Source organism: Teleopsis dalmanni, chromosome 1 (assembly GCF_002237135.1).
Source record: "Teleopsis dalmanni isolate 2A chromosome 1, ASM223713v2, whole genome shotgun sequence".
Taxonomy (NCBI): domain Eukaryota; kingdom Metazoa; phylum Arthropoda; class Insecta; order Diptera; family Diopsidae; genus Teleopsis; species Teleopsis dalmanni.
The window spans coordinates 202,743,789-202,755,300 of NC_051846.1; the positions used below are offsets into that span (position 1 = coordinate 202,743,789).

Below are 11,512 nucleotides of genomic sequence, written 5' to 3' on the forward strand. Positions count from 1 at the left end.
TGTTTAATTGCGTTGTTGTCGATTTTCCGGCAGGCTTTTGTGTGCTTCTGTGCCATTTTTATTTTGGAATTTTTTCCGTTGCTTTGCATTTTGTAGTCTTAGTTGGATTTTTGCGTGTGCTTGGCACGGTACATGTGTGGGTGTATGTGTGTAGGGTGTTTTTTTTGCTTCGTTTTTAGTAGCATCGAAATGCTTGGGCTATAGGCCCATAAAAACCCCAAAATTTTGCGTTTCCATGGAACACGTTGCATTGCGTTCATTGCGGTCGCGGTTTTGCTGCATGCATCCATGCATTTGAATTTCGTATAATCGCAGGCATGCAATCCTTTTGCATTTGTACTCGCATTGATGTTGGTGCTGCTATAATTTGGTACACTTTTCAATTTGATTGCAATTTACGCTTTGTGCATTGCCATCAGTTTATATTGCAACCAGCTAGTAACCTCCACAAACCTCCACAGCCTCCATAAACTCTTGAATCTCTAACAATTTGGCATTTTGTTCATTATAGAGTAACATGGAAAAATTTATTGCATTTAATCTATTGTGGGACTCTACAAATTTTGAAGTTAATAACTTCCTTAAAACAAAGAATTTTTCTGTTTAAAGTCATACAATATGCACTTCAACTAGTCACGCAATGCGAATCAATCGTCTAAGCAACGATTTTCTTACGTATTTAAGTTGACATGCACTTAAGTGCATGCAAACTAAAGTCTCTTCTAATCGCTGCAATGCAAAGCGGCGGATCGAAAGCACATTACTTCCAGCATTACATATGCTTTCATTTAAGCTACTAAAGACAGTTCTTGCATATCTGCACTTGCATTACTAAAACACATGAAAGCGGCTTTAAAATGCTCTGCTAACAAATATTTTCCAATGCGTCTATCCATGGGTAAGAGTGCGAGTACGAGTATCGGCAACGTGGTTTTCACTGTTAACCATTGCGGTAGTGGTTGCGTTTTTATGTTCACTCTAACGTTTTTTTACATATTCATTTTCCTATCAATTTTTTTTTTGCATTTTTCAATATATTTAATTCTATTGGGGATTTTCTGCGACTAACGATGACTTAAATACGACATGGATACGGTCAATAATCCGTTATAGTTTAGGCTTAAAAAATCACTGTTAACGCAGCATTTTTATACGTTGAGGTTTCGAAATGAGGTTCATCGGTTTGAGGGTTAATACATTTGTGGCTAAAGTGGACGGAAGTGGAATTAAAAGGCAGAAGTATGGAGACAATATTGGAATTTAATGCAACAAAATTTTAAGTTAACATACTATAGTAGACAAAATACTGTGTTGAAGTGACATTTCACACTTTAAAAATATTAAAGATTTCAGACATAAAATTGAAAAAGGACTGTTTGGATTATCTGCTTTTCTAGATGTGTCCTTAAGAGTACTAGTTTATGTTCCATATTAGATTGTTAAGAGCAGTAATTAGAGTACGTAGAGGTAAGTAGAGTACTTACTTTTACTTTCCTCTATTTGCTAATAACAATTAGAACCCCTTTAATTTATTTGTAACTTCCCGGTTAACATGACATTCAAACAATAAGTTCAGCACTTGGGAACTAGTTTTATCTGATCATTAGTCTATATGAAACCACACAGAGGAACTTCGCATTCCTTTTAATACTCATTGTAGAATTTGTGGAAACTTGTAGGTAGAAGAAACAATCTATTAAGCAATTAAATAAGAAACTTATATACAAAGCAAAATAAGTCGAACTATTTTTGAATGGGTTCGAAGTCCAGAACTACTTCCTTATACATGTTACTGACAAGACGCTATTAGAAGGAATTGATCGCATTATAGTCAATACGAATTGAGAAGGATGTTAGTGTTTAATCCATAATGTAGTATATTAACTGATTATGGAAGTTAGAATTACATATATGCTACTACAATCAGCAGCAAGGATCTTTTTCTGATGCAAAGATTTCCACATATTCCGTGATCATCACTTTATTCCGACGATTCGATTTCTATTCTCTTATGAAAGAAGTGCTAATAAGCATATATATTTCTTTAATGCAAGAACTAACGTAATCATATTTATACTGTCACATCCTGGTCGTTCCTACATATAAAATAAATTAGTCAGAAAATAGCTTTTACAATCCACGAACGAAAAAAAAAATCTTGTCTTAGAATCTGTAGATGCTTTCAGAAACAGTCATGAGCAGAAGCTAAGCCCATGAAAATTTTCAGTACTTTGGAGTTAATACTCTCAATTGCTAGTAAGATTGAGAGAGTAAAGCTAAATATCTAGACTTTGATTTTGTCAGGAAATTCATCCATATTAGATAGCATGCTGATACTACACAAATAAATTATAAGACCAATCCTTATCTACAGCTACGTAGCGTTAAGTAACACAATGAGTTACACTATTAAACATCTTTAATCCGAGAAATAAATTTCTTCAAACAGGGAAATCCATTAAGAATTAGAAATTGGAAGCATAAACTAAACAATAACTCTGTATTTGAATATTACTACATATAATAGATTTAAGAATAAACTACTGGAAAATGGGCCTTTAGTAATTGACAAATTGAAACGCTTGCTTTGAACCATTTAATAAAATTCGTTATAAAAGGTTGGAAATGTAAGCTTTAAGTACTGATATATGTATATATAAATTATAACAAAAAATGATCCGGGAAGGGTTATTTGAAAGTTGATGACCTATTATTTGATTCTTTTACATATTTTGCTTTTTTTTGATGGTCTGTTTACAGTACATTTTTTTTTGTTAGAGTGAATGTAAAATATGTTATACGAGTATCATTTTCATTTATTAAAAATAATCAAGGAGGAAAAAGAAAAATGTATTAATCTGTAAATATACCCTACAAAATGAAGTCACTTAAAGATTGTGATCAATTCTTCAATAGGAGTTATGGAAATCAAACAATTTTTATGTGAAACAAATCTGAAAAGATATTATTTTTTTGTTTTGCTGAATATAATTTGTAGATTTTTAAATATTTACATTTGAGCTGATTTTATGATATTTATCTTACCTTGTTGAAGTCATTAAAACCCGATTCGAATGCGCTCGTACGAAACATATTTGCTCAACAGTTAAAAATCGTCAACACTTCAAAAAGCTCAACAACACAAAAAATCGCATAAACAATCGATGGCATCGATGGCAGCAGCAACTGATGTAGAAACTAATGGCAGCAATATATATCAGCAGCAACAATGAACGAAAAAAAAAATTGCTGGAAAAAATAATAAAAAAAAATATATAGTAAAAAAAGATATTATATATGAGAGAATGGAAAAAAATTTATATGGCAACAAAGTTACGAGCCAATCGACAAAATCAACTCACTTAAATCCGCTCGAAACTGACGATTTACGTTTGCCACTCATGAACTTCAAGTGGATTCGAAAGCGGAAAATAAACTGCATAGAGAGTATCAATGGACACACTGTGCGAAGGGCTCTAGGATTTGGTCAAACGGAAAATCCTTCAAGTGTTGCCAACAATAAACAAAATGCAACAAAACAAATTGTAGAAAACAAAAAAAATTGTTGCTCCACAAAAAACAAAACAAAACAAATTAAAACAACAACAACAACAAAAATGGCAACAAATGTTAAAAATGTTGGCAATAATTTTTTTAAACAAATCAAAGCAAATACGAGCACCGAGAAAAAATCTCAATGTAACTGTAGTAAATTTCTAGTGCCTCTACCCGTCCGTCAGTGATCCACATGAATAGGCCTTAAAATATTGGCCAAATGCTTCTGGCCAACTTGTCCATACACAGCTGAATTGTCGGTTTTACAGAAAACTTCTTTTGATTTTATTCCCCAATTGAACAAAAAAAAAATCGTCAGTAGTTGTTGAAGAGGAAGAGGAATGCGTTTTCAGTTGCCAGGTAATGAGTTCGAGTTAAGGTAGACAAAATCGGGATTGAAATGGTCGCACCATAACTACTCTGTTACTTATTGGTTATTGAAAAGATTTTGCAGACTTTTACTAGATGTAGTCAAAGCTGAACAAATTAATATTATTCAAAATCTTATAAACATCCTTTCCATTTCAAAAAGTTACTAATTAATTATTAGAAAAGCACTTTTGAGACTCTTCTATATATAGTTAATCTGGAGAAATTAATGCTGTCGACAATTTAAATAATATTCCTTGGTTTAAGATTTAAATAATTGGAATTTTATTCAATTTTATTATTAACAGTAAAAAACCTCTATTTTGGTTTCAATTAAAATATAAGAATAAGGGCAAATTTACCTAATTTTAGGTCGAAACTAAATATGATTTATCACTTCATATTCAACCGATTTAATAAAAGTCAAATGAAATTAAACGTTTTTTCGACAACTAGGAAACATTTTATACTGCATTTCAGAGGACCTTTTCTCGGTGTTAGTATGCATTAGCCTAATCTTTGAAAAACAGAATCTCATTTTGCCATTAATCTGATCGCGGCAAAAACATATCAACAGGAACAAAAGTGAACTACAGGTATATGAGAAACTTCTTTACAAAGTAATAGCAACTATTAATTCCAATTTTTCATATTCTTCCCACCCACCTGTGCCAGGTCCATGCTTTCTGGCTTAGCTAAACCTAGACCTCTAGTTATTAAGAATCTTGTCCACAACTTCTCCCCTTAATTACTGCCATTAGTTTCCACTTTGCCTTGAAAATCTGTTCCATTCATTCTTAAGAGATGGTTTTAAGGATTCAAGTCTTACATTGTGGCTGTCGATCCATTCCATCTATTGCAAGAAAGAAAATAGTAAGAAAAGAAAAAGCAATGTAAACGAGGTAAGGCATGCTCTCATTGCAGTGGCTAATAATTACGAATAAAGCAAATATATTATATAGTCACGAAAAATTAAGATATCTCATTGTTATGGATAGTAATAAGATAAAAAGAAAATGTGTAATATCAAGTATCAAAACTGAATATAAGTAATTATGAGAATAAGCTAAGTTTATCCAGAAATCCATAATCCCGCCTGAAATCCACAGGATTCATACTTGATTATGTTGATAGAGAATATCTGTCTTTATCTGAATCAATTATTTTTAAAATTTTTTTTTAATTATTATTGAATATTTTGATTTAAAAATGTTTGTTTTAAAATATTCTAAAACTCCAAGTTCATTGACCATTCAATACCTCATAGTGTCCTTCCATCCTTCCATTCAAGGTCGTAGATACAAAATTAAGCAATTTACGCTTTTAATATCTTAAGACTGTAAAATTTATACCCAAATGTACCACAAATTGTTTTATCAACCACACGTTGTTTAACAATTTACCACATTTATCCTGCTTATGTGTTTCCAAGGATATTGGATTGAGTTCTAGCTCAACTTGACAGCTGAGCGAGTTCGTAATTTTCGTACACCAGCATGTCCCACTGTTAACCATTATCAGATCTCATTAATACGCTCCTAAAATCTGGTAAAAGTCAATTTCTAAATCATACGAAGGTCACTTGATGTGGTGCATTACTATAGTATTACTGTAGTATGGAGTTCGGAGTTCCTAGGCAAATGCAATGTCCAGCAGATACACCATATCAGCCTTGCTGCATGCATCATGTTGTGTGGTTTATTGCGTTATGGCTTGTAATATTTTTATTATTTTTCGCTTTATGTTGCTAATAGCAAATCAGCAGCATTTGTTAATTGAGGTCGTTATGCTGATTAATGTGGCAATTGTTGCCATAATCGTTTGCCCTTTCCTGTCCCTATTCTGGTGCAGCACAGCCACTGCAACTGCAACAGCACCCACATTGTCATGGTGAAGCATAGTGAAGCCGTGCTGGTCGCAAAACTGGGATTTTGGTTTTAAAATGCGCTTCACGCCTTTTAATGGAATTCGTTTTTGTAGATATTTCATCTGTTGGAGTTCATTTTTGTCACATTAAATAGATACATTAATTTGTACTAATAATTGGTAATTATGTGTGCAGATTGCATTCGATTAGTCAAGTATTAGTTTTGCTCTGCGGTGTGGACGAAACTGTTAGCCTTGAATTTTGTTAATGTCCTTTTCACAGATACTTTGTGAGGAAGGAGATAAAATGAGCATGTCTAACAAAATAGTTATAATATTTAACAATTTTTTTTTTAAATGTATGCTCTTGTAATTTATTTAGAAAAAAATTAGCAAATTAAAGCAATAACTTAGATAGCACTTCGGTTCAAGACAGAAAAGTTGTAGTATGAATATAAGCACTACCAGAATTGGAAGAGTTAGGAAAGTGAAACTTAAATACAAATTTCTAACTCTATTGAAGTTTTATATTGATTACTCTTTAAGCAAAAAGCAGTAAGGGGTTTAAGGCATCACACCTCACTATCCAATCATAATCATTATTTAAACAGAAAGAAGATACACGACGTGTAGTTTCAATCCTTAATAATAAAGTATGCATCTTTAATAAACATATACACAAGTATTATAATAAAGATTGTTTAATATTGAACATAATGTAACTTCTAGAGGTTTATATCATCTACCTTATTCCCATTTTCTTATCAAATTAACAAAACTCTAGAAAAATGTTGATTAAGAAACGTTGACTCTGAACTTCAAATTTGGCAGGGCACGAGTTCTATTTGTGGTACTTGTAGTCTCAAAAAATAATTTAACAATTAAATTAAATACAAGAAGAATTATTATTTTCACGACGATTGATAATGTGTATTTGGCAATATTCGAAACAGCTGTATGGTCAGCAAAAAATTCATTTAATTAAAATAATATAAAAATACATTCACTACTTTTCGAAAACCACTTTACAAAATGATTTCCAAGATCAGTATTCTATTTCCAAGTGCTTTGGTCTATTAAGTGTATAAGTTCATTGAATACTTAGTTTCATTTACGAAGATACGAAGATCAGAAGGAAGTTATGACCTCTTTGCATTTATTATAACTATATATATTATATATGTCACTATATCATTCAGCTTTAAATTAATAAAAACTAATTCAAAAATTCAATTAATTAAAATAATTTAAAAAAAATAAAAATTTTTGTTGTTGTTTCACTTCTGTTCGAAAACCTCTTTATAGAAACTAATTATTTATTTATAAATAGGAAAAATTGGCTTTTGTTGACATTATCTTTAAATTGGAGATTTCATAATATTTGTATTAGTACAAAAATATAACTTTACAATACTAATGTTTCAGTTATATTTTTACATATTAGTGGGTGTCGAACTACAACCATCAGCAGCGCTCAATGCCTTTAAGCGCTAAGGATTCGCGTTCTCTTTTTTACACAAGTGATCTGCACAAATACATTTGGATTTTGTTTCAGAGTTATGGTTCCAAACAAGGCAAATACTGACATAGAAATAAAAATAATTTTGTTACATTCTATCCGGACTTTTCAAAGACATCACTCATGTATTTTAGATTATAATTGCGGCATTAGCGGCAATAATATAAAAGTATGGAAATCTCCAAACAACTCAATGGAATCGATGAAAATAAGGACCTTCCATTCCAATCTTAAAATCCCACTTTTATATGCAAATCAGATCTTGAATATAACTATCAGCAGTGCTTAGTGCGTGTAAATCATATAACATAGCCATATCTAGTCGCATATCGTTATCCCGTTAAATTTCAAAAAGAGGCAACTATCTTTTATTCAAGAAATAACGACACTGCAATATAAATGGCTTGGTCACAATATATGAGGGTTGCAGAAGACAGAGTAGCAGCAATCTTTACAAAATATGGAGATTCTAGAATCACCCAATCGAATCAATGAAAATGGTACTGAATTTTATAGTTCTACTTTCATATAAGAGTGGGAATTTTAATATAACTGTAAGTAACCGAACAAAATTTGATATTGTTATCAAAATTATGTTCAAAACTAATAAAGAAACAATCGTGCTAAGATAAAGCGATCTAGTTATTTGCTAAATTAATGCTGAAGACTTTATCAATAATACAAAAAAGCTGAAGATACATCCACTATGTGGGAAATGTTAAGCGTATTTGAATTTTCGCAAATCTTGAAATGTAATATAACATGCAATACAATTCTCATATGCTTTAAATAACAAATTCCTATCTATAAACTATCTGTAAACTTCTGTTTGTAAAAGTATGTTTTCCGAAAGTTTAAACATTTTTTTTTGTGTTTTCATTTATGTAAAAATGGTTATTGGTAACTTTCAATGACATAAATGTTAATGGAACTAATAGCTCACTGAGAGTTAATAGTTTGATCCTTTGGTAGCAGCGTGAAGGGAGTGAGTAGAATTTAAAGAAGAAAGAATTATAATTTTAATTAATTATATGCAATTAATTTAAATTCATGATTTACATTAAATTAAATTAATTATATTTAATGTAAAAATTCACAAATTCTAGGTTACCAAAAGGTTTGGCTTTGAGTTCACTTATCCATAAAATTAAATTAAAATTTTAATTTAATTATTTTTGCATTATAAATAAAATCACAATTTTTATTTAATTTGTAAAAATATATTTTATATTTTTTGTTGAAATTCGTTAGTTAGGTTTTTGCTAGTTTTTCTTTCTTTTTCTTAATTATTTACATTAACTTTTCAGTATGAGTATTAATTAATAACTTACAATAAAATAAAAATAATGATAATAAAACTTAAAAAATAAATAATACAATGGTTTTACTTAAAAATAAATATAACATTTAATAAAACTTTTTATTTACAGGCGAAAAAAGGAGCAAGTTTGAAAACATTTATTTGACATTAGTGCATCTGCGTGAATGAGTTTTAGTGGCGAGCAAATTCAGTTAACAATTTAACTAAAAATCGACAAATTGCATTTCCGTTTGATCAATAATTTCCATTTAATAATTTTTCATTTAATTTAAATTGATTTAATTTCATACTACACTTTTTTTTAGCTAATTTTCCAGTAATTTTCTGAAGTACGACACTTAGTAGGTTTTTAGTGGATATTTGTCTGGTGTTGGGAATGAGGAACTCTGCATACGATTTTATGAATCTAGCATAAAAATTCGCCAGAATTCATTTAAGAATTTTTTAAGGATTTCTTCTATTTTGTTATTATTTTTTTTGTTGGTTTTCAATGATGCACTTAAGGTGCATATCCTTTTTGTTTGTTGCTGGTGGAAGGATGTGCACTATTTTTCACTACAATTGCATTTTTGCTTGGAATTTGGTACATTTTTTTACATACTTTTTTGTTTTTTTTAATTTTTAACTTAACACTATATCACAAATAAATTTAAGTTCTGCTTCTCAAGTACTATCACAAGAGTGGAAGAGAGAGCGGGCACTACTCCTCAAATACAAATCCGTTTCATATCAGTTACCGCTTGCGTATTGCATTTGCCGACGGCATTTCACTGCTTCTCGCTAGCATCTTCCGTTTGCATTGAGCGCAGCAGTAACGCGCCTGAGGCACTATTCTGAGCTTCAGTTCCACTGCCAAGTACATTGGCCAAGTGTCGAAGTAGTCCTACTTGCTGTGCCAATGTGACCACTCAGTAGGGACGCCAAACTGTCTTCTGTACACTGTTGGCTGTCTTGATTTTTGTGGTGGACGGCACTGTTATTTCCGGAGATGTCTGTCTTTGTTGCACGGACTCATGGAATAGTGGTTTCATTACTGAGGATGCCTTCAAATCGCAACGTGAACGTTGTTGCGTTGGTGGTGGCAGTTGATGCGTGGGTGAGGAGCGTGTTGAGTCGATGGATTTGTCAAGATCTTCAGTAGAGCTGAATGCTGGTAATTGGGGCCTCAAAATCGGCACAAAAGCTGACTTGACTACATCGATTTGCTCATCATCCGAATCCTCATCGGAACAATCCACAGATTGTTCATGCAGTGAACTGGTTTCGACTGATGAATTTAGTTTACTGATCGGATGTTGCGTTGGGGGTGAAGACGATGATGGGCGTGATGAAGCAGGACTTATATGTGCAGGACTTATATGCTCCACTGGTCCATGTGGCGGTAGTTGTGTATTTCTCATACGCAGACCAGCGATATTGTAAGGATGAAAAGCATGTGGATGTGTTTTGTGTTGTGCATGTAATAGTTCAGGATGTGCAGAAGCTGCTGCCGCCGCCGCTGCTGCAGCTACGGGATTGAAAGGAAACTGTGGCATGCCATATGCGGAGCCTGGTGGTGATGGCATCATACTGGCAGCCGCTAAGGCCTGATTTGAAGGCATGGGTGGTGCACCATTTGGTGGTGGTGTTATTTGTGTGTGATGGAAGTCAACTGGTGCACCAGCCGGTGGTGGTATTATAGTTGTACCGGGTAATGTGGGTGAACCTTTCGCCAGTGCTGGATGATGCACAGCAGCAGCTGCTTGATGGCGGAAGTAGTCGGCATAACCGTAGGTCATATAGGCTGCATCCAACCAAGCAGGATTTAGCATGAAGGGATTGAAAGCACCCGGATGTGGATAGCCATAACCTAAAAGTAAATAAAAGAAGAGAATTTGTTAATTTTAAACGAAAAAAAAGAAATGAAAGGATAACTCAAAAATGTAAATGAATGAAAACGAAAATCGTGCAAGAAAGCAACAGAAAAATTAAACAAACTAAAAAACTTACTTTGCTTACTTCTTGGCTCCCGTGGTCCATCCACAGTGACTTTAATAGCTTTTGTATAGGAGGCGATCTGCACAGGATATGTTGCAATTGTGATGGTTAGCGTGAATGACTTGCCACGTCCGGACCGGCCGACAAAGCGTAGATCATTGAATTTCGCTACTTGATTCTTCATGATGGCAGTGCAATTGCGCAGTTCCCCACAGTAGTTCTCGTCATTGCCACACTTGATGGAGACTAGAGTGCCATCGGGAACATCGTCTAAGGCGATCACTTTGAATGCACCAGGCAGAGATTTGTTGGAACGCCAGTGATTGGGCAATGCGCTGCAGAGTACGGAAGGTGAACCGGTCTGTGCAAGTTCGCCGTGATATTCCTGTAGCATTTCATGCAGGCTGGCGAACATGTCAGTCATGGACGTAGGCATTTTGACGGCGGGGTTACTGTTATCCGGAGTAGACGAACCTGTCGAACTGGCGGAATGTGTGCTATTGTGTGTTGAGTTGTTGGTATTGGGTGTGCTTGGCAAGATTTGTGTGGGTGCAGCTACCATTGTTGGACCGGCTGGTAAATGCATACTTAAATCTTTAATCCTTGAAGCAAGTGGAGGTGTTATAAAATCCAAAATGTGTTTAAGTTCGGCGAATTTGTTTTTAAAATTTTATTTATGATTTAGTTTTCATTTAATGCAATTTTTCTTTTAATTTTTTTCAATAAAAATAATTCTTTGTTTTTAAAGGGAATTGCACAGTTATTGCTTGAAGAACTGTCTATAATCTTTATATTTAAGGGTCACTAATGTTCTTAACACTTTTAGTTTTGCAAAATTTCTTTACGTATTTTGCATATTTTTTTTTTTAACTGATAACGTTTTCCGTAAAATATTTCACTTAATT

At 33.0% G+C, this 11,512-nt stretch overlaps 1 protein-coding gene across 1 annotated transcript; it reads right to left on the reverse strand.

Annotated features, from left to right (window-relative positions):
• Positions 1–9,257: 9,257 nt before the first annotated feature.
• Positions 9,258–11,253, reverse strand: LOC119674407 (segmentation protein Runt-like). The gene is made up of 2 exons (XM_038085549.1): positions 10,620–11,253; positions 9,258–10,479 (listed from the first exon to the last, which is right to left on the reverse strand). Exons 1-2 carry the CDS (start codon positions 11,191–11,193, stop codon positions 9,539–9,541), a joined length of 1,515 nt encoding a protein of 504 aa, XP_037941477.1. The 5' UTR covers positions 11,194–11,253; the 3' UTR covers positions 9,258–9,538.
• Positions 11,254–11,512: the final 259 nt, after the last annotated feature.

Coding starts and splice junctions, on each gene's coding strand:
- LOC119674407 (XM_038085549.1), bottom strand. CDS start 11,193: ATGCATTTACCAGCCGGTCCAACAATGGTAGCTGCACCCACACAAATC. Junction 10,480..10,619: donor GGAGCCAAGAAGTAAGCAAA/GTAAGTTTTTTA, acceptor ATTTACTTTTAG/GTTATGGCTATCCACATCCG.